Below are 24,273 nucleotides of genomic sequence, written 5' to 3' on the forward strand. Positions count from 1 at the left end.
CACTAATAGCCAGGCATCATTTTGGATACAGCAGTAAATAACAGAAAACAAAGAAATAAACAAACTCCAAACTTATTTTTATAAAGCTTACTTTCTTGAATATTGTTGTTTAAAAATACACTATTTAAAAAAAATTATCTTCTAGGGTTAGGCAGCTAGCATTTCCTCAGATAAGCCACAGTACCAAAGCAGCTATTGTAAGTACTTTAGGAAGGGGTTCTCCTTCATCCTAAGACTTTGATAATTGGAAATTGGTTCCTGTTGGTTTTAGCGCTATTCAGTGTATGAGAACTGGCTTAACCATTCGAGGGTGTTTCCTTTTCTCTTACAATTAAGTCATAAAATTTGGCAAACTGTTATTAGTTATGTCTTTGGGATATTGTTGCATTTTTCTGGGCAGTTTTTGTGGACAGTAAAGCTGAAGCATTTATATTGGGAATAGGACCAGGGCAGCACTGAGTTTACCAGACTGTCACAGGATTCGTGCTGCTTACTAATCTTCTCTAATAAGCATTAAATGATATCACTGAAAAGAAATGTCATAACAAAAATCATTACTCTATACAATTAATATATGCTAATAAAAGACATGAAAGTGGGAGGAAAACTGTTTGCTGGGTCTATTGTCAAAAGAGAGAGTGTTAAAATGAAACACATTATTTTGTATACATGCTAATAAAATGAAGGAAAAGGAGAACATCTTTGCACCATTTATAGACCTCTTGGACCTGGGGGAATAGAGCAGCAGAAGGCAGGACGCACACTTCAGTCATTTCCCCACTTCTCCAGCAGATCTGCTCGGCAGCGACTCTCTAGCTATTTAGCCATCTGTCCATCTTCCCCCACTCTCCATTTAGCTACTCCTCTCCTCCCACATCCATTCTATCAAGTTTCTTGGAAGCTAAGGATACCTTTGCACTAAGAAGAAAAACTTGGCTTTTCAAAATAACAAGAACAACATTGTAACTAATACCAGATAAACAGATTATCATTCACTGGCCCTCTACGAAATCTGACTTCCTACTTTTTTACTTCCTAAGCTCACCACAGGATGGACCACTGCGTTCAACCTGGTGACTTGCTTAGCAGCTCCAGCCTTTCTCCCTGTACCCAACAAACCAGACCTTGACATAGTCGGCCTGAAGCACGACACATTTCTTCACACCTTCCAGTAGTGCATCTTGTAAAGGCAACCTAAGTCTTGTGTTCTTTGTTTCCTTTCAAGTCAGACCTGTGCTTCTCCAGGTCTGTCTTCTGCCCTGGGCCTTGGCTTTAGCTGTCCGGAAACATCTCTCTTCTATTACCACAGACCCAAAGCCTGACCATCTTTACCCTTTATCTGCACACCTCCATTTCTTGATTATTGGTGATCTTTCTTCTTGTCCCTAAATGGGTGCTTGGATAGACGAGGGCGGTACCCTGGCTTACAGGAATAAGTGACTGGATGTCTAAATGTCAACTCCTCAGCAAACCCTGCCCTGACCTCCGCTCTCCAATAAACAGGACTCCGTCCGTCCTCTGCTTATGTGTTACCCCTTACCGCTACGTCTCATAAACAATTATTTCATTTTTTCCAATTGGTATCTCAAAACTATAGTAAGTTCCTTAAGGACTCAGTGGAATCAACGGTTCATCTATATAGCTCTGTATAGTGTGGTATGATTTCTTGTCCTTGCCAATATTTGTTTATTCATGGAACATAATTTATCTTAACCAAATATAAACAGAAATGGGGATTTGAAGCTAATTTTTTACGAGACATTATTGCATAGGATTTATTTTGTGCCTGTGCGCACGTGTGTGGGCCTGTTTGCATGCTTTGGTTGGGCAAAAGAGTTTGTCACGTGTCTTCCTCTAACAGTGTCTGCCTATTCCCTTAGCGGTTAGGCTGGCAGCCAGACAGCCCCAGCTCTCCTCTTGTCTCCATTTATTGCCCCCCATCCCCCACCCTCTGCTCTCTCCTGGGGACAAGCATGTGGTGGTAGTGCCCGGGTTTTTAGGTGGGCCCTGAGAACCCAAACTCAGATTCTCATGTTTGCCCTGGAACTGGACTTAGAGACAATTGTGAGTTGACGTGTAGGTGGGCTCAAACCGAGGTCTCCTGCAATAGCCACCAGCATTCTTAACCCCTGAGCCACCTCTCCAGCCCCACTATATGGGCTGTTTCATGCAACCACAGGATCAGGTTAGGAAGGTCCTATGCTCAGGACACCTGGTCGGACACAACTGTATGAGCAGGACAGTGTATTTGAGAGGTATTTAGACAAGTGCTGATGTTTCTCTGTCATGTGTCTTTCAGAAAAGCAGCTAAGTATTCCTCCCGCGCCCAGAGGTGGAAGGCCTCAGAGAGTGGCAGCTCACATCACTGGGATCAATCGGAGAAGCAACTCAGCCATAATTCCACGTAGGATCACGAGGGCTGGGGCGGGGCTGGCAGCAGGGTGTGTGTGTGTGTGGGGGGGGGGTTGACGCCTAGCATTTGTGAGGCTCTGGAATTATTCCAAGTAGTTTCTTTTTAACTTTCATCTGAAATAGTTTTATGACTATAAGTGCTCAATGATGACCAAGTGTCGGACGACTGTTTTGAGAAGCAAAATGACACACAGGGGCTTGCTAACTCTGCTATCGAAGGCCTTCGGGAACGTGCGCATGGGAGATCATTGCTCCCAGATTCCCACTGGCAACCTTTCTAGCTGCTGTTGCTGTTTCCTGCGCCTTCTCTACTCTTTTTCTTCTCCTTTTTCATTGAAACAGTGGCTCATGGAGTCCTGGCTGGATCTGAACTCTAGATCCTTCTGTCTCAGGCTCTCAAGTGGTAGCACCACTACACTCAGCCTTTTTTTCTTCACCTGTAAAGTAATTCTCTCTCTATCTCTCTCCTCTCTCTAGCTGTACTCTCCCTCTCTCTGTCCTTCTCCCTTTCCTTTCCCTTTGTATCAACTCTTCCTTCTCAAAGTTTCAAATCCGCAGCCCTTGTCCCCACCATAATTAAATCCACAGCATTTATTTTCACCACAAGGCACTAGAGCTCCCACCCACAGGGACACTTTTGACACATGCCAACCCTTGGTATGTATTGGCGTGGCATAGCTGGCAAATGAGGTCCTGAAAGTGGAGGGATTGACAAAAGGTCAACCTGACACAGGAGCCTCCCAATCTTGATGTGACCAGCCTTTGTAATCCATGTCAGATTAAATGGGTAAGAAGCGGGATATCGGACCCACATGGTGTGCAATGGTGATAACAATGCTGACTGTGCTGAGGGGCTGAGGATCTGCTCACTTCTATGCAAACTTCCTCCTGCTAACGGTTTCTCTCATCCTCATGTAGTTTCCAAGGACGGAAAGACCTTGGGCCAGAAGATAGAATCCTGGGAGTCATCGAGGAAGGGGCATTCATTCCTCAACCATGTGCACTTGAGAAACGGAGAGCTGGTCATCCAGGAACAAGGCCTTTATTATATCTATTCCCAAACATACTTCCGATTTCAGGAGGCTGAGGAAGTGTCGGAGACAGTCTCAAAGGACAGAGTGAGGAACAAGCAGATGGTGCAGTACATCTATAAATACACCAGCTACCCAGACCCCATAGTACTGATGAAGAGCGCCAGGAACAGCTGCTGGTCCAGAGACGCAGAGTACGGACTCTACTCCATCTATCAAGGGGGGCTGTTCGAGCTTAAGGAAAATGACAGGATTTTTGTTTCTGTGACGAATGAGCATTTGATGGACCTGGACCAAGAAGCTAGTTTTTTCGGAGCCTTTCTAATTAACTAAATGACCTGCAAAGATCAAACACAGCTCTCAAATGCCCAGCGATATCTTAAGTTGAATACATGCCCAGAAAGTGCCCGGACTGATGGGGGTATGGCTTGGCTGCAGAACCCTCGGGACAGATGTGACAAAGAAAGTCGGCTGAAATCAAGCAGTCTCAGCCCAAACGCCCAGCCATAGACACTTTCAGTGTTTATGAAAAGAACCTGCTTATGACATCACTACGCATGTTCGTTGCTCTACCTGGTGCCACATTGCAGAGATCTAGAAGGTTTTTGGCATCTAAGTATTTATGCAACAACTGGCAAATTTTGCCTTTGTTATCTGGGTCACGGGTGTTCAACCCAGGGCTAATGGGCTGTGTGAAAACAAGGACAGCTATAAATGCAGGCCAGCATAAAAACCACAGACTCTGTCACCTAAAACATTACAGAGAGAGCCAGAGAACGACTGAGCAAGCGAGTGAGAGAGAGAGAGAGAGAGAGAGAGACAGAGAGAGTGAGTGAAAGTGTGTGTGTTTATTTGTGTGAGTGGTTTTTTTAAATCATATCTGTATGTGTTTCTCAAGTGTGAATTCTTAAATGACAACATTATGTCCCATCATCAATGGGTATCTGGCCCAAAGAATGAATGAAAACTCCAGGCGATGAATGAGAGCAGCCCAAGAAAGGTGCCTGTAAAGCCATTGAAGCCTGGCTGCCCCAGCCTGCTGGGCCTCAGATTTTCCCGCCACATGTAGAGTTGGAGGGGGCCTTGCACGGGTCTCAGTCTTTGGTGCCTCCTTCTTGACATGCTCCCAGACCTTGTTTGCTTGTCATTTGTTTTGAGGCCGGTATCCCAGGCTGGCCTATGGTGATCTGTAACCAGGGAGCCTCCTGCCTCCGGGATATGCCGAGATGATGGTCTGTGCCGCCCTGCCTGGCTCATGCAGAGCTAGGCTTCTTGAATGCCTGATAACGCCTCTACCACTGAGCCACTTTCCAGCCCTGTTACTGCCTTTTCTGAATGGAAGTGTTTTCCTGTGTTTTGGAAGTGCACATTATTCAGCTAAGAATTTGCCTTGAGCTTTAGGATCAAGTTTGAACTAGCTTGAATGTGCTTGTCCTGCCCGGAAGGTAGCTGTCATTCCGGTCTTCTGGCTCTTACATCTGTCTGTTTCTTCTGCCAAGATGTTTTGTAGACCTTAGCTAAAGGGATGTGATACAGTTTTGTTCATTTTTGTTTTGTTTTGTTTTGGTTTTGGTTTTTTGGATGTCTATGCCTGGAGTTTCATTGTAGTAACACAAAATTGACTAAAACCAAAGGGCAGCAAACCCCCAAAAGGACCCATATGATGTATTTTATTGAACCAGCTTTTTTTGTTGTTTTTGTTTGTTTGTTTGTTTTGGTTGGTTGGTTTTTAGGCTTTTTTGGGTGCTGGAGAGATGGCTTAGATGTAAACAGCACTGGTTGCTCTTTCAGAGAATCTAGGTTCAATTCTCAGCCCTCACATAATAATTAAGAACGGTAACTCCAGTTGTAGGGGATCTGACTCCTTCTTCTGGCCTCTGCAGGCAATACATACACACAGTGCACAGACACACAATCAGACAAAATATTCAAACACATACAAATATGTCTTTCAAAAGAACTTATTTGAATTTAAGGGTATGGAGAGCTGTTACTTCCGATACTCCTTATGTTTTTTTTTTTTTTCATGACTCCATCAAGGTCTTATAAAATAGCACATTGACTCCACAGCTACCATTTTAAAGTTTTCCTTCTCTGACTAGAATATAGGCATTGTAATAGTGAAACACATTTAGCCTTGCCTGCAACCATATCCCTAGTATTTAGTAAGGAACTTACATGTAATTTCTACATAAAATACATTTATGTATTCATAAGTAGTAATAGTAACCACATGGGAAATGTTTGATGTCAAGTAATGAGGGAGAAAATTTGAAAGCTCAAGAAAAGGCATTTGCCAAAAATCCTGAAAACCTGAGTTTGATCCTTGGGATTACATAGTGGTAGGAGGGACCCCATTCCTACAAGCTGTCCTCTGACCTCCACACACATGTTTTGGGACACACACACACTCCAGATGTTAGGGTAGAAGGAAGACAATGAAGGAAGAGGAAAGATGAAGGGAAGGAAGGAGAAGAAAGAAGGAAATGATAAAATAAGTTTTCACTAAATGCCGAGTCAGATTTAACAACCTGCGCTCACACACAAGAATGGTATAAAACCAGGAAAAGGTAGGAAGGGACAGGCGGGAGGAGGGTAGAGAGACAGTGGAGTGGAGGGCACGGAACCACGATATGTGTGAAGGTTTCATAAGAAATCCGTCATTTTGCACCCTAACCAGAAACATCAATTAACAATAAAGTAAGCAGGACATAAAAGTAGTTTAAAACAGTAAAAACATTCATTGCACACTGCATAATGAGTGACTAGATCACAACATTGTGCCACCAGATTGTTCTCTGTCGCCCGTCACAACATCTTAATGACAACGGACTTCTCTGCCACTCACTGGTCTTTCTGTTTTGACTCCTAAAGTGGGATTGTGGCAGGAGGAGGCAGGGATGAGAACCAATCCCAGGGTCTTGCTCCCAATAGGCATGTACCTCACACTGAGTGACACCCCAGCCTAAACGAAACAATTGCTGTTTTTAATTCCTGGTCTCTTAAGTCATCACCGAAGAGAAAATTCATAGTATTTTTTTCCTGTTTGGTAGGCAGGCAAGTGAAATGGTATCAGATTTCTAATTTTTGTGTTGAACACAGACATTCTTTGTTTGCTGTTTCCATATGGTCCACAAGCCATGGTCCCTGGGGTGACGCTACTTCATAATCTCCCACAGAGATTTTATAATGCCCATGCCTAGATTCAACCACAAACCAACAGGATCAGAATCTTGGAGTGGTGCCCAGGGATCTTTTTTGTGTGTGTGCATTTTAATTTCCTCAAGTAATTAGCAGGCCGCCTGCAGGACACATATTTACCAAAATGTCAAATGCTGTGATTTAGAAATTAAATATTTAAGAATGCAACATACCCAGACAACCATGATTAGATGTTCAAAGATTTAATTCATGGGCAATATTAAACTCCATGACTTGTTTAAAAAAGCATGCCTGCATATTTTTCCTTCTGCCAAAATCTAAAGCCTATGACTACAGGAAGCAACCGTGGAGAGAATATTTTAGAATGATAACTTCCTGGACAATTGTGAGGAGCCATTTTTTTTTAAGGCGTGAATTCTTATCTGTTTGAAAAGAAATAATTACTATGGGGGGGGTGGGGGAGGGAGAAGGACCAGGCCCTGTTTTTGTCTTATTGAGTTCCAGCCCAACAAACCATCTGACCTGAAGAATAAAAATTAAAGTGCCACTCTGGCATAATCAGCCTGGGGAACCTGGGCATTTTAAACAGCAATAATCCCAGAAGAGAGGTCAACTTTGCTATTTTGGAGCAGAAGTGTCAAGGCAAAAGTTTTTTGTTGTTACTGTTTTTCAGACCAAATGGGGCCACCTTACTGTCACACACCGTGAGGGCCACCAGGTGGCGAAGTTCCCTTAACTTCCTCAGAGTCAAGTCCTTTAAAGGTGTGTGTAAGTCTTCAAATCCTCTGGTTTAAAAACAAGAACGAAAGCCAAGATCAATGGTTTACCTGTAGGCAACTGGAACTACAAAAAATAAGCTTACATACACGGTTGGAGCTCCAGGTTGAGGCTGGCTCTGTGAGGAGTGTTTGTTTGTTTGTTTGGTGTTGTTTTCTTTTGAGACATGGTAGCTCCTGGGTGTCCTGAAACTCGCTTTGTGGACCAGGCTGGCTTAGCACTCAGAGATTTGCCTGCCTCTGCCTCCAGAGTGCTTGGACTAAAGGCGTACACCACCATGCCTTGTCCTAATTGCTTTTGTGTTGAGTTCTAGGCCATACTGGTCTTTCTTTTTAACAGCCCCTAGAAAGCCATACTGATGTCAACACTGAAAATGACCTAGGTACAAAGGAAGACACGGGGTTCTGATTCTTCCTATTTTTGTGAAAAATAAGTGCACAGAACAGCTGAGATCACAAAATATATAACCTCTAGATTTTGCATAATCTAGTTTCAATACAGAGAGTTACAAGCTTCCTTCAAGGCTAAGTTTAGATTCTGTGCTAAGAATTTGAGGTGTGTTGTTTGCTTGCTTTTTCGTTTTTAAGTGAAACCCAATTTGAGTCAACTTTTCTAAATTCTCTTTGCTCCAAGGGCTCTGTGAAGCCAAGGGTCTTGACAACGTGGCTTTTGCCCTCTCTCCAGTTACTGTAGATTGTGGCCTTCCCCGCCCGATCACTACCTACTCTATTTCTGGGGATTTGAACCCAGCTTCTCATGCTTGTGCCAAAACTGCTCCCCCCACCGAACCTTCTCCCTAGACTAATCACTGTTAGGTGGGTTTTTGTTTGTTTGTTTGCCTGTTTTGTTCTTTGGCAAATCAATTCAGTTCGTAATTTCCTTCCAAGTATTATTTTAACTGTTTCCTATAATTTAGCATATAACAGTTTCATTATCAGTGTCAGAAATTTTGAATTACCACCTTTATTCTTAAAGAATTAAATCCATATTTTCAGTTGTGAGACAAGAAAATCTTAAAGAGAATTTTTCTTTCTTTCTTTTTCCCTTTCTTTTTTCCTTCCTTTCTTCCTTCCTTCCTTTCTTTTTTCTTTCAAGTTGATAGCAGCAAAGCCAGCAAGTAAATTAACTATGATGATGATGATTCTTTCAAATGTAAAAAATATTGTAAATTCTGAAATACACACACACACACACACACATACACACACACACACGTTCCTTTGAATTTCACCTTAATAAAAACAGAAGTCCATGCATCCACCACACTTTTTTTTCTCTTTTCTTTCAGCCCATGTAGAGCTGCCCTGTAAAGTACAATCCCCCCCTTTTTTGTCTGATAAGACAGATGATTCCGATTTCCAGTGTTTTATATCTTCTTCTTACATCTGTTCTTTACACCTTTGGGCTCTTCTGAATCATACAGTGCTGAAACACTTTGTCATCAGTCTGAGGATCTCTGCGTTTAATCAGTGAATTTAACCCATTTGCACTTATTGTAAAAACTGTAATATAGGAGCTCATTTATATATCTTTGCTTTTTATTTAGTTTTCACTGTTTATTTTTTACTTGTTTTCCTATCTTCCACAGGATAATCTTAATGCGCTTAATTAATTTCTTGTTGCTATAGTAAAACACCTTGACAAAAGCACCTTAAGGGAGAAAGAGCTTAGTTAATAGTCTAAGGGTATAGCCCATAATTTCAGGGAAGTCACAGAGGCAAGAGCTTTTGAGAACTGGCCACATTACATCTACAGTTAAGAACAGAAAACAGTGAATTAAGGCATATTTGACAGTTTTCATTCACTTTCTTTATTTTTATACAGTCCAGGATCCTAGCACAGGGAATGGTGCAGCTGATATGGATGGGTCACACATTAATTAACGTAATTAAGATAATTCTTAGAGGCCCTTCTTCCAGGTGATTCTAGATTATTTCAAGTTGACAATTAAAACTATCACATTTAACTTTACAACTCAAGGTTTAGTTTTTAAAATTATTTTTTTTATTTTTTAACTTCCTTTTGATTCTTTCTGGGTTTCATATTATGCAACAGAATCCCATTCTTCTCCCCATCCCTTTGTATCTGCTGTCTGCTCTTGCAACCTCCCCCCAAAAACAAAAATAAAAAAATAAACAAACCAAACAAAATAAAGCATAGAAAACATCTCATCCTGGAAGCTGTAGTGTGTCACAATGTGTCCCACACTCTACCCTTTTTGTCCACACATGTTTACTTATAAGTGTTCAGTGCAATGAGTCACTGGTCTGCCTTGAGGCCTCTGGCTTCTGCTGCACTATCACTGGATCCCCATTGGGCCCCCTCTCAAGATACCCTGTTGTTTCCCTGTGTTATGGAGATTCTGCAGCTTTGAATCAACAAGACAGGCCCTTTCACATGCTCCAGCAGTTCAGGTAGATTTTGGTGTGGGCCAGCTCAAAGCCCTGGCACTAAGCCTAGTGGTAGCAGCTCCATTAGGCAGCTCCACCAGCTCCTCCCACACCTAGACCACTAAGGGCATGCTCTCCAGCCCTGCCCAGGCTATCTCACCCAATGCTGCATCCAGCAAGGGGCAGGGCCAACTCTCCCACTCTCCCACCCTCGAGGCTGGCTCACCTCCTGTGCCTTCCCCATCACTGTGTTGCCCAGATGAGGTTCAGGGTCTTCTCTCCCAAATGCTGTCGTCAGTGAGGGTCAGGCCAGCTCTCCCACCTACCTCAGGTGATGAGAAAAAGCAAGGGTAAAGCTTTGTTGTTGTAATATCGGATAATTTTGTCTTACAAGACCAATAAATGGTTAAGTTCATTTCTCCATCTAAGTTTAAATGTTATTAACCTTTGAATCTCTGACTCTTATCTACCTACACCAAACAAATGAAAAACCTTTGCAAGTTTCTTGTTTTTCACTGCAGCATCTCCATATTTCTTTTGAAACCATTAAGTTTTAGTGATGTTGTTGTTGCTATGGAGGTATTGCTTACTTACATTTTAATACACAAGTTATTCCTCAAAGCCAGTGCAATAGATTTCTACATTGTCTTGACCTTACACTACATCATGGAATTGGCATTGCAGATTTCTTTCACTGAACTCAGAGGAAAAGAAACAACTTTGTGAGCTCTTTTTCAATCCACCTCTCCTCTGTGACCCAGGTGCTTTCTTGAAACTGTTCCCTCATCCCAGACTTGAGCAAGCATTATCACAAAGAAAGCACCTCTTATACGCCTATGGATTTCAGAATATGGTTCACATCATCAGTCTCTTTACTAACCATGAGACATGGCAGTAAGGACCAGATTAGGAGGCAGAGTCAGGGATCTGTGATAGTTGCTATCTTGTTTGAAACTGTGAATCTCATTTATGTTCTTCACAAACTTATTAGTAGACAAGAGAGACTACATGTACAAGTTCTTAAAAACCACATTACGTAAATCTGTGATGCATTATAGAGAGTTATTTCTTTTCCTCTTAAATTTTAAATGGGTAAGGAATTTGGAGAGAAGAACATGTTAACTATTTCATTATAGCAATTTTGAACTATTTTCAGCTGGCAGACTTTAAGGTGAGAGTTATATTCATGACTAAAGTATTAGAAAAAGCTTTTTTACTTCCTTCCCTATTTAAAATTGTAATTTGATTTTTTTTAAACAAATGGACTAAAGAATATAACACATGAAGGGCTGGGGACTGGAGAAGTTCAATGTGAGTGCATTTTCCTCTCCTATGTTTCATTGACAACAAACTTCAAGGAGAAAATTGCTACACATATTACTTATACTTGAACACGAACACAGACTTCATTAGGAAGATGATAACTAAGACCTTCATCTCCCCATTATGTTATTTGTCCTAGTACAGGTTGTCTTTATAACCAGGAAAAGACCTGGTTATAAAAGATATAGAACATTCATGCTTTTGGTAACTTTCCTTGTTGCTATGACAGGCAACAAGAAAGGAAGGGTTTATTTTGTCTGCAAATTAGGGGATAGGCAAAGAAGTCATGGAGGTGCCTGGTTGACCAGTTGTCCCACTGAGGCAGCTAGTCACATTGTTCCCAGAGTCAAGAGGAAAGGAGTGAGAAACGCTCTCATCTAGCCCTGTCCTCCTTTTTTACGCAGCCTGAGATTCCAGCCTGCGGCGTGACACCACCCTCCTTTAGGGTGGACCGTCCAACTTCAGTGAACTTAACCTAGAAAAATCTCTCACAGCCACGCCCAGGGTGATTTTATATTCTGTCAAATTGTCAAGGCTGACCATCACAGTAATAATGAGAAAAATTCTACTTAATCTTAAGAAAATAGAAGTATTTATGTGCCCTTCCACATGCTCTTTCGTTAACCAAATAAGTATAAAAACATACTATAGTCTGTAATTTTCCATAAATTACTACTGAATTAAATGCAGACAGTATTTTTTGGGAAATTATGGAAGATGGTTTTCTACATTCTTCACATGTAATGAGATAGTAAACACATTATTCTTTGTAATAATATGATAGAAAATTATGTTTCTATAATAATATAGACATAATAAGAAATATATATTATAAATTATATAGATATAATAATTTTGGGGTCTCAAAACTGTATTTCATTAAAAACAATAAATTGAACATCACTAAGAAAGAGACATTTTTTATTTGGACCAGATGGGACTTGAACTCACAGTGATCCACCCACCTGCTTCTGCCTTTCAAGTGCTGGGCTTACAGGCATGTGCCACCACCACGTGTAGTCTAAGCCCTTTTTTCTTTTTTTTAGAACCCTAGAAACTCTCCATCTTACCTGTTCTTTAAGGAATTTGAAAATGTTAATCCTCATCATCCTCATCCTCATCACTACTATTATGGATATGCTTGAGTCAATTCTCTGCTTCTAATGTGGTTTCCAGAGAGAGAGAGAGAGAGAGAGAGAGAGGTTGTCAGACTTGTCTAGCAAGTACCTTTGCTCACTGAACCCCATCATAAAGACTTTTTAAAACCATATTAATAATTTAAATATTTTCTGTTTGTAAAGATGAGGCACAAAAAATAAGGCCATTAGATGGGCAGTGATGGCTCATGCCTTTTGCCCCAGCACTCGGGAGGCAGAGGCAGGCAGATCTCTATGAGTACGAGGCCAGCCTGTTCTACAGAGTGAGTCCCAGGATAGCCAAGGCTACACAGAGACACTGTCTTGAAAAAGAAAACAAAACAACAAACAAACAAAGAATAAGCCAGTTTACCTAGAACTGGTTCTGGCATTTTACTTAACTGAATCAAAGCTTTGGTGGGGAGTGGGCATTGAAACAAAATCTCAAGTAATCTAGCTGGACTCAAGCTCCTAACCTTTCTGCCGCAGAATTCCTAAGGGCTGAGACTGTGAATGTGCACCACCGTGCCTGACAGTTTTAATAATCCTTGGCTCAAGTTTTAAACTGATTGATTTAACGATCTATAGCTAATTTGTGCGAGATGTTGAAAACATCTGGCTTACTCATGAATCGGGTCCGATACCTCAAAGTCAGCCTGTAGCCATCTGCTCTGTAAAATTCCATAGAGTTAGTCCCCTGTGCACACTGTGCATGGAGAGAGACTGTTGCCAGAGCTTTAGGGTCAAAGCCCCCCTGTCTCCCACTTGCAACCCTAACAAGTTTGACCTGCCCACCCATCCTCGACAGCCAATGAAACAAACATTGGAGAAAAATTTATTCAGTGTGGCCACTTGGAAGAGCAATGGGTGCCCATTTAGGGGGTCCAGAGAGAAGGCTTAGATTTAATGTAGAGAGCAAGAATTATGCACAACTGAACAACCCTGGTTACGTGGAGTTTTTGACCATTATCACTGTCTAGGCTCCAGTCTCTCCTGTAAGGTGCTCTGACACAGTGAGAAAGTATGACATTTCTTCCCCAGGTACATGCTCTTCCTCTGGCTAACTCCATGTGCCCAGTCTCTTCCTTCTCCCTGCATGAGGTATGTTTCTTAGGAAATCCCACTGCCTTGGGGTTCATTGTCTCTGTAGTCTGACTGCCAAAGGGTAAGCCCCAGTGTCTCTTAGCATAGCTTCATCCCTGCCAAGGCGGTTACAAAGATCAGAAATAAAGGCAGTGCACTGCTACTCCTTAACCTGCTTGGACAGGCGGAGAGGCCTGGGTACAGTTAGCCCACAGCAGCTTAGGAGTAAGTGCTCACTTGGCAGTATTCCAGCATAACCAGCAGAAGGCCTCGTTCAGCTGGCTCCAATAGCACAGAAAGCCCGAAGTGGGACAACCGGCTTTATCACACTGGGGCTCCTCGCCAGTGTTGAGGAAGGCACTCTTCATTTCTCCATGTGCTTTGCTCTCTCTGCTGGCTTTTGATGGCAGGATGCTGACAGCTGCTTCAAGCACCTCACTGCATGAAAAAGCCTCTTTGGGTTATCTTTTTGTGAAGGAGAGAACTTCCTCAACAGTTGCAATTCAGAATTATAGACAGGCCAGTTTCTAATCTTTCATTTGCAAGGAGAGTGGCATTGGGACTGGCTTACATGAATCAAGGCGACCCTTCCTTGGGGTAGAGGAAGGAGCCAAGTATTCATTTCTTTTTCTTTCTTTCTTTCTTTCTTTCTTTCTTTCTTTCTTTCTTTCTTTCTTTCTTTCTTTCTTTCTTTCTTTCTTTCTTGTTTGGGTTTTTTGTTTGTTTGTTTGCTTGTTTTGCTTTTTGTTTTTCAAGACAGGGTTTCTCTGTATAGCCTTGGCTGTCCTGGATTCACTTTGTACACCAGGCTAGCCTCGAACTCACAATTTATTTTGTGTGTATGAGTGCTCTCTTTTCATATACACCAGAAGAGGGAATAAGATTCTATTACAAATGGTTGTGAGCCATTATGTGGTTGCTGCAAATTGAACTCAGGACCTCTAGAAGAGCAGCCAGCGCTCATAATTGCTGAGCCATCTCTCCAGCCCCAGAGCCAAGCATTTCTAAAGTGCTCTCCCAGTTGCATTTCTGATGCTGTGACAAAAAGCCATATATTGATAAAAAGCCACTCAGAGAGAAAGTTTATCTTTGCTCAGAATCACAGGTTCCTGCTCATTGTAGCAGGAAAGTCAAGGTGGAATGAACTTAAAGCAGTTGGCCATATCACATCCAAAGTCGAGAGCTGAGAGGACGAACGCATGCATGCTTGGGACTCAGCTAGATTTCTCTCTCTACTCGTATACACTCTCGATCCCTAAGCCAAGGAATGGTGCTGCTCATTCTCAGGTTGGGGCTTTCCACCTCCACAAGCCAACCTCATCTAGGCAATCTCTGAGACTATCTTCCCAGAAGATTCTAAGTCAATAAACTAACCACCACCCGTGTGCACTCTCTTAATAAAGACCCAGCCCAGGGCCCTGCTTGCAGGAAGGATGAGTGATGCAGTTTCTGCACGGCAGTACTCCAAAAGTCAGATGGAAACCAAAGAGGAAACGGTTCCCAAAGGTGGGTAACCCTTCCAGTCATCTGCTTTGTAGAAGAGAATCAAATTAAGAACAACTGTTTCTTTTTTTCTGATTTACTAAGGCAGCTTCAAACCCTGGTCTATTTTCAAGGAAAGATTAAATAGGGTTATTATGCTTCTTAAAAGAGGCAGGAAACTCTACCTGGAAGAGACAGCGCTTCTGTGTTATATGTGTAACTGAAAGCAATTTTGGAGAAAATATAATTAATTGAAGCAACTCAATGTGCTCAGCTTTCCATTCACAGAAAGACCATCTCTGCTGGGCTCATGTAGGAAGATTCATCATTAGTCACAGGAAATCCAGAGAGAATGGTTCCCAGGGTGTAACGTAAGTTTTGGTTTCCTTATAAACTCAGGTATGTTATGTCAACATGTTTTCATTATAATCCCAAGTGTGGGATTTTAGTTTGTTCACAGCTGATTATTGCCTAGTGCAGGGGTTTGGTCTTTGCCAGCTGGAGTTAGTTTAATTATGAGGACTTTGAGGGGTATAAATATGATAGCTCAGAGGAAGAAGGTACAGAGGCTTGGAGGAGGTGGAGGAAGAGCGCTTGCTCCGTTTGCTGGCCTGCTGGCCTTGGCCTGCTGGCTTGCTGGATACCTGGACTTCTGGATTTCCTGATGATGGGTATTGGCATTGCCCCCAAAAGATCCTATGACTTTACCCAGCAGGAAGAAGTAAAGAGGGCTACATCCCCTTTCCCTTCCAACCTTCTTTTTCTCCTATTTGGGGTTGGGTTGGAAGGGAGATACAAACTTTAAGGAACCCCCAGATAAAGTAGCCTTTGAAGAACTAGTGCCTACACCAGGGTGACTGGTTAGGCTCTCCCGTCTCCTGTCCCTACCTTCCTCAGAATTGGCTCCTTCATGTTCCTGGCTATAGTGACTCCATTTGCCACAGCCCCTCAAGATGCTGCCCCCAAAGGGGTGTGCCACCAGTCTGTTAAAGAGCAAGGACCTTCACAGCAGGTCCCTCATTGCTTGTCATGTCTTGTTTCTCAGGCCAGAGCTGAGTCATGTGTTCATTCTTTTTTTTTTTTCATTTATTTATTTTATTGAGTGAAAAAAGGCAAATGGGCTGGAAGGTAAGTAGAATACCACCTGTGGGTCAAGAGGAAGAGGAAGAGCTGTCTTCTTATGCTAGAAGTTTCTTTTGTATGTGTGAATCCGCCTTGGGAAGGAGGGCAGTCCAGCTGGGCTGGGAAATAGCAGTCCCATGGCTTTAATCTTCTTTCTGACCTTGGCTTTGATTCTCGCCTTCGTCCTGATGGCCAGGGTGGTCAGAGAATCCTTGTACATTGTCCTGGAAGATACCTTTGGTGAAAGCATTTCATGGTTTCATGGTGAGCACACTGAATATTGTGCCAGATCTGTGGGACCCTAAAAGAGAGACCCCAGGGAGTTGAGTCTGTTGCAAAAGACATGAGGATCTTTTTTTAAAGTACCTATTTAATAAATTTTTAAATTAAATTTTTCTTTTTTATATTAATTACAGTTTATTCACTTTTTATCCCAGCTGTAGCCCACTCCCTTGTCCACTCCCAATCCTACCCTCCCTCCCTCATCTCCTCCTATGCCCCTCTCCAAGTCCATGGATAGGGGAGGCCCTCCTCCCCTTCCATCTGACCCTAGCTTATCAGATCTCACCAGAACTGGTTGCATTGTCCTCTTCTGTGGAGGACAATGTGTGTCCTCCTGTCAAGACTGCTCCCCCATCAGGGGAGGCAGTCAAAGAGATAGCCACTGAGTTCATGTCAGAGACAGTCCCTGTTCCCCTTACTTGAAAAGAAGGGGGAGACAGAAAGACCTAGGGGGGACAGGAGCTCCACAAGGGGAGCAACAGAACTAAAATATCTGGGCACAGGGGTCTTTTCTGAGACTGATACTCCAACCAAGGACCATTCATAGATATCACCTAGAACCTCTGCTCAGATGTAGACCATGGCAGTTCAGTGTACCTGAGGATCTTTTTATTACAAGCTATAGCTCAGGCTCATACCCTCACCGCCAGAGGGGTTGAGAGCAAAGAGCCCATGTGAACTCCTGAGTCCATCTTTGCAAAGACAGGTAATTTAGTAAGCCTCATTTCAGCTGAGGCTTGCTTCTGTGATTTGATAACCATTTCCTCTTGTCTCTGAATTCAGTTCATTGAGATCAGGTATCAGCAAACTAATCTTTCACCCTTTTAAACTTTTTTTCTACCCAAGTATATATTATTGTTTGTTCGTTGTGCTCCCTTTCCTCACTTCTCCCCATTCCCACTGTCCTCTTGTTTCCTTACACACCTTTACACATTTTCTCGCAAACATCTTGGCAAAAACCATTTCATCATATATATGTATGTATACTTATACATATATTTTTATATAGAGAAAATGTGATATCACACACACGTATCTATCTCACATTTTCTAGGCTGACTCCATGAGCGCATGGTTTAATAAACAAGGTTGATTGGAACACAGCATTATTCACCTCCTTGATAATTTTTTTTTTTAAATCAGGACTCGCTGGGTAGACTGGAACTCGCCGTGTAGACTCGGCAGACTGGAATTTGGTGCAGTCCTCCTACTTTTGCTGATGGAGTGCTGGGATTATGGGCACATGCCACCATGCCTGCTTGAAGCTGTCTCTTTATGGACTCTCAATGGCTGCTTTCCCTGCCATGACAGAAGTGAGCAGTGTGACTCATACTTACTTATGGCCTGCCCAGTCTAAGAAATTGAGTATTTGATTCTTTATAGCAAACATACACAATCACACACAACACACAACACACACACAGAGAGCAATATCTTCAGTACTTATTTTATTACCTTTAATTACCTTCTAAAAAACAAATCTTTTGAGTCTATTATTATCGGAGGCATCCAGTTTTACATTTGTCATCATTGTGTGATGAGACATTTTCTACCTATTTCTCTGGAACATTTCCCAACTGAGGAACCTGCACAAAGTCGAGTCACTTTCTCCAGCAGAACCATGCTGCCTATCTGTTGCTCCAGCAAGTGCAGAGCTGAGCACACTGATAAGCCTTGCTAGCGCCACCTTCTAGCACTGCCTGAAGTAATCTGCATGGTGGTCTGAAATTGACCACCATGCATGGAATAGTTACATCACAAAATAATGTTTTGTTTATTTTTTCCTTTGAAGCCCTAGTTAACTTACCAGCACACCATGAATTCAATGGTTATGAACATAGCTTTCAAATGGCTTTGTTTGACTGTAACACAATGTCTGCACAGCGTCACAGCATGATCAAAACACTTCTGAGTCTTGAAATACATTTTTAGGCTGAAATAGCCAGTCCATTACTCTGTGAAGTAAACCAATTTATGTTTCAAATGGTATAAGTTTTGGCCTATCTAAGTTTCTTTTAGAGGTAAAATATGTATTTCAGATTTAAGGTGTGAAATCAATAAAAGAAAAAGATCTTTCCCTTATCCTAGCTGAAACTATAAGCATATTTATATCATGTAACTTTAAAAAGCACCTGCATATGAATATGGCAGTGGCACAGCCATTTGTACACAAGGTTCCAGTGTCTTGAATTCTCCTATTGTTTGGGGGTGGGGAGCAGTGTTCTCTGAGATCTAAGAGGATGTCTGAGGCTTGGACAGGCAGCTTTAACACCAGAAGTGAATTTATTTAGTTAACAAGTGTCTATTAAGAGTCTATAAGTCCTAGATAATAAAGATGTAAAGCAATACTGATCGCCGGCTACAGATGTGGCTCAGCTGGAAGCAGTGTTTACCTAGCATGCTTGAACTCTGGGTTCCACCTCTTCAAACTGCATAAAATGGGCATGATGTCACGTGCCTGCAGTCTCAGAACTCAGTAGGTAGAGATAGGAGAATCAAAGTTCAAGGCCATCTTTTCTACCTAAGGAGTTTGAGGACAGCCTAGGCTATGTGAGACCTTGTCTCAATAAAACAAAATAATTTAACATGGGAAAGATAAGGCGACAGCAAGATTTCTAAAAGTTCAGTTTTGACCAGACCTGTGTGGTCAAGTAGGCAGGGAACTTGCCTCATCTATGGTGATCAAGGAAGGGACTGAACGGGGACACTTCAACTGGGAATGGAGTTGAAAGACAGATGTTAGTGATGTCAGTTGGTCCAAGGTTTGCTTTAGAAACGTGAAGATCTGGCAATGACGAGGTATTCTCCAGGAACAGCGCTGCAACAGGTGATTCAGACTGGATGGTTTGTCTCCTCCCTGTGTGGTGTGAGGCCCCTGCTGTCTTTTTCTCTCTAGCCACCCTACAAACACTGTTCCATGATTTGCACAGAGGGAAATTCTGGCTTCTAAGCACTTGGTCTGATTTTTTTTTTCTCACTGCATCTTTGATTAGGTTTTTATTCAAATAGACGTGTCTCTATTTGTTCTATGGAATGAAACAAATTTTAATAGTTTATGCAGCAGGCTTTTTTTTTTTTTTCTTCAGCAGTAGGTTTCTTCTCTGCTGCTGGCTTCTTTCCTGCAGGCTTCTTCAGCTTCTTGACATCTACAGGCTTTTCTTGTCTGCAGCCCCTTTCTCTGCCACAACCTTCTCAGACCTGGCTGCCAATGCTGCTGCTGCTGCTTCCCGTTTCTTCACTCGGAGTTTGTGGTTTCTGGCCTGGTGAAGAACGGTATTCCTGCACACAGTCTTGGTGAAAGGGTTCAGCTTCAACATGATTCTCAGGTTCTTCAGTGGATTCTTCTTCAAGACCCTACGCTGAATCTTCTTGCGTGGTGCTCGGAGGGCTCTTTGGGTTTCTGGGCTTTTCAAGATTCTGCTAAGGTCTGTGTTCATCATCCTGTGCATGGGAAGGTTATAGTTACTCTTGAGGGAAGCAGCCTTACGCCAAGTGCCATACAATTCATCCAACTTCCGGAAAGCACTTTCAGTCCAAATGCAGAAACAAACGTCCCACATGTCCACCAGCAGCAAGTTCCAAAATGTTCAATGTGTTTACACTAAGCAGAGGAATACCAGGGATGTTTCTTGATGATACCGTTTTCTTCACTGTAGATGATGCACGGTCCCCTGCTCTGGATGCGCCCTCGGTTTCTCATTTTGCCCTTGCCAGCTCTCATGCTCTGAGAGAGAGAGACCTTTCTGATGTCATTCCAAGCTGTAAGTTTCCTAAGCAGCTGAGCAGCCTCCTTGGTCTTCTTGTAACCTTCAACCTTATCTGCAACCACCAAAGGCAGCTCAGGAACTTCCTCAATACGATGACCTTTAGACATTACCAAAGCTGGTAAGGCTGAGGCAGCCAGAGCAGAACAGATGGCATATTGTTTTTGGGTTATGTCCACTCTACGGTGCCAATGATGCCTGGCACAAACATGCAGCCCCCATGACATGTATTTCCAAAGGCACCCTGGCCAGAATGGTGGGTCCCCCAGCTCGAACTCTGGGAATTCAAGCTACAGCTCTGCCAGTACCACAAGACTCCATACTGGTCTGGTGACATGCTAATTCACTGACAGCATAGGGCTGTCGTTCTTCCTCAAGTTGGCGTGAACAAAGTTCACCATATCTGGTTGAATGGGGGCTTTGAGCACAGCTGGCAATTTGACATTCTTGCCAGATGACTCCCCCTTTTCAGAGCACACCGATATGAGGGGACCGGCACTAGCCATGATGGGAAGAGAAGGCCATGCTCCTCTCACTTGGTCTGATTTTATGGAATGAAATGTTTTCAGACACCATCTCCATCCAATACAAAATAATAATTTACACAATAAAATGAAATTGCTTAAGCAACCAAAGGTAAGTGGGATTCTTTACCCATTCTGATAAATAGCTGCTGCATTTTAGAAAAATCTGAGAAGTCATCTCTGTTTTAAAGCGTATCCATTCTAATGATATTTATGAGACACAAACTATTTTACAATACTTCCTTTAAAATTAACATGTTGCAATCAATAGCTAAGTCATCTGGGGTGCCTTGTTTACGTTCATGAATAAAGTTATATTTACAAATCTTTTCTGTTAACAACCCACTCTCCATAGTAGCCAATTGTCAGAGGTGAAAACTCTGTCTCTCCACTTTGATAACTCCTCAACTTTCCTGAAAATATCAGTGCAGTACTTTGGCAGATACCTCAAGTTTCAAAGACCCAAATGTACTACAAATGACCATAAAAGAATAATGTCTTTGCTGCAGATTAGCTTCCAAGGGCGCCAACTGTTGGAGGCATCTGCCAAGTGGGAGTTTTAATTGAATGGAATTGTGGTTCTATCAGAGAAGCTCATTCCCTCTCCACCATCTGTTGGGCAGTCTGAAATTGCCTTGCCTACGTAGACACATGGAATGACTGGAGCCAGTAAACTACATACCACTTCAGGCTAGCTTTCCTTCTTTGTGTTTATTTTTTTATGTTTTCAAAGTCATTAGGCGATAAATTGGTGAGAAAAAAAAAATGATCTCAAACAGCAAAGGAATTTGATGACACAATTGGCAACTTGATTTTTAAAACTGGACCAAGAACTTACATGGAAAATTCTTTGAAAAGCATGTGAATGGCCAATAAATACCCACAAAGATGCTCAACATCACTGGTCATTATGGAAATGCAAATTAAGACCATATGTGATACAATCTCACACCTTTTAGGATGACTGTTGTTTAGAGAAAGTCGAAACAAAACAAACAATAACAAGTGTTGGAGAGGTTGTAGAGAAATTTGAACCCTGGACCCTGCTGTTAGGAATATAAAGTTTTTCACTATGAAAAACTGCACTGTGGGTCCTAAAAATGAAAGACAGAGTTTTCTATTTGGTCCAGCAATTCCGCATCTCAGCACACGCTGGCAAGGATTCAGATCACGGAGCAGAACATGTTTTTAACGGTATTCAGCACAACAGTGACCACAGTGCCCAAGGTAGAAGCAGCCCACCGTCTACTGACGGACGGACGCATACCATGATAACGAATGACACAACATGCTGATAGTTACATGTAGCATGTAGCACTTGCACTGAGAAATATAGAGAGGAGGTTAAGTTTACCTTTACAAGATTTTACACGTCCTGGTAAATAGAGAGAGGTGGTTAGGTTAACAGTGATAAGATTTTATACTATTTTAGCACATTCTCTATGCTACTGCATACTAGCCAGGAATATTTTTTTTCTTCTGCATGATTGATTCTTGTTACTAAGTATTTTTAAATTGTCTTTTCAAGTAGAGCATGACACTGTAATGTCTGTGTTTGATGTGACTTTATCGGCTCCTTCTACCTCTGCATGATTCCCAAGCCTCATGACCCAGGCCACAGGTGCCTGTTGGTAGGGGTGTGCACTGAAAGAGAAACTGCCCCCCTTTCTGGGCTAAGGCCAGCACGTTCAGTTGAGGCATCACTGCTCTCTGGACCACTTTGCACTCCATTTCAGAATGGGGGAGTCAGGCTTATCATGTGCCCTCTGTTTTTTTTAATACATAATTTTAATCTTTGAGAATTTCATACATGCATACAATGTATTTTTATCACTACTTCCCTCTACTACTCCACATCCGACTCCCGCTGGGTCCCTCCTCCACCAGCATGTCTTCCTCCCAACTTCATGTTCTTTTTTTCTTTTCTCTTTTCCCCCCAAAGGTACTTTAATGGTCACAGAATTTCCCAGCATGGTTGAACCATAATTTATATAATAATTTCCTATTATTTAACTGGTGAGAATATAGACTACCAAGCCCCTTCTGTAGTGTGGAAATCCCACCTCATCTGGACCATGACGGGAAGGAAGGCTCCCCTCTGTCCTAGACAAACAAGAGTTCAAACCCTCGTTCTCCAGCCTTCTTGCAGCTAGAGGAGAGAGAAATTCCCTGTAAATATGAGACACCTGAGTGCATCAGAGTTTGTAGTCCTTTAGACCTAAAGAAGTGTGGTGGCAGAGATCCTGTCAGACCTCAGTGGCAAAGTCTGTAGCCACGTCAGCTTCCAAAGGCAGACAGGCTGGCAGCAGTGGTGAGGCCGATGCCAAACAGACTCCAGGGGCCCAATTTTGACCACAGTGTCCCTTGATGGTCTCCCCAGCCTCATTTCCAAACTGGGTTTTTCTTATCTTTCTGGAAATCTTACAAGTTGCCCTTTTTTATTATTTTATTTTAATTAATATTTATTTTTATGTCACATGTAGCGTAAGCCGGCCTTCAGTTCGTGATCCTCCTGCCTCTACCTCACAAACGTAGACTGTAGGCAGTGCTACCGCACCAGGTTCAATAATAAACCCATTCCTCTTTGGATTGTATTAGCCACAGTTACATTTGTTTGTTAAGAAATGAAAACCCTGCCTCACAGAGCTGTTGACGGGTTTTTGGAATTATTATGAATTCTATAATGATCATCTTTGTATTTTAATGAAATTTTCATTTCCTTGACCTTATTCTCAGGTATCAAATGAAAATTGGAATGATGGTATCAACTGATTTGAAAAAACAAAATAGCATAGTTCTGAGTTTGATAGTGATCACATATGTAAAATAATATGGGATTTGCTTTATTTTGCATGGAAAAATGTAGCCTGAAATTGCAAAAGTATAATTTTTAGTTTATTTGTTGTTTATGGTTGTGTGTGTTTGTTCATGTGGAGGTCAGGGACAACAACTTTGCGGAATTGTTTCTCTTTCCACCTTTTTGCAGGTTCTGGAGATCAAACTCACGTTGTCAGTTTTCACATCAAACACCTCTACCTGCTGAGCCCTTTCATCAGCCCCAGACTACATTGTCTGGCCGTTCTCTCACACAGAAGTTTCATTACATTCTTCCCGATACCCTATCAGTGCAGTTAGAGAATCTGTCATATTACTTAAAGTTTAAACTGCCCACATTGGAGTTATAGGAAAAGTATACAAATACTGATCACTACACACTGTGCGTCAGGTGTAGTTCAGAGCTAGTTAGGAGGAGCTAATGTGAGGCAGGCATTAGTCAGGGAAGGCACGTGAGTGAAACAGTCACATGGAAAGCACAGGCTGACTTGATCAAGACAGAGAAAGTTATGTGGGAAATGGCTGTCAAGGCAGGATGCAGCCAACGGAGAAGAGTGGTTGAGGAATGGGGCAGGGTTATTGGACTTCTCAGACAAAGGAAATGGCTTTGGTCCAGTGCCAAGAGCCTGTCAAGGAATTAAATGACCAGCACACTGTGCCATAAGGCCACAAATACAGCTGAGACCATGCCAGTGGCTTCCTCTCATACAGAGCACCACAAGATTTGAGGTCCTTCCTTATAAGAGTAAGACAATGCAGCCACTCCTGATGAGAACTGATGGACTAGGATCAGAGGGAAGAGGAGGAGACCTCCCTTATCAGTGGACTGGGTGAGGAGCACAGGTAGGGAAGAGGGAGGGTGGGTGGGATTAGGAGGGGACAAGGGAGGGAGCTACAGGGGGGATACAAAGTGAATTGTAATTAATAAAAATTAAAAAAGTAATATAGAG

General features: G+C 42.3%; 1 protein-coding gene and 1 pseudogene across 1 annotated transcript in view; one reads left to right on the forward strand and one right to left on the reverse strand.

The window, feature by feature from the left end:
• Positions 1 to 9,553, forward strand: part of Tnfsf10 (TNF superfamily member 10) — a 28,133-nt gene extending 18,580 nt beyond the window's left edge. The window contains exons 4-5 of the mRNA XM_060378155.1: positions 2,300 to 2,404; positions 3,331 to 9,553. Of these exons, the coding sequence (XP_060234138.1) occupies positions 2,300 to 2,404; positions 3,331 to 3,776 (551 nt within the window). The 3' untranslated portion in view covers positions 3,777 to 9,553. The remainder of the gene's footprint in view (positions 1 to 2,299; positions 2,405 to 3,330) is intronic.
• Positions 9,554 to 19,245: 9,692 nt separating this feature from the next.
• LOC110557486 (large ribosomal subunit protein uL4-like) lies at positions 19,246 to 20,470 on the reverse strand (annotated as a pseudogene).
• Between the last annotated feature and the right edge of the window lie 3,803 nt (positions 20,471 to 24,273).

This window comes from Meriones unguiculatus, chromosome 2, assembly GCF_030254825.1.
Source record: "Meriones unguiculatus strain TT.TT164.6M chromosome 2, Bangor_MerUng_6.1, whole genome shotgun sequence".
Taxonomy (NCBI): Eukaryota; Metazoa; Chordata; class Mammalia; order Rodentia; family Muridae; genus Meriones; species Meriones unguiculatus.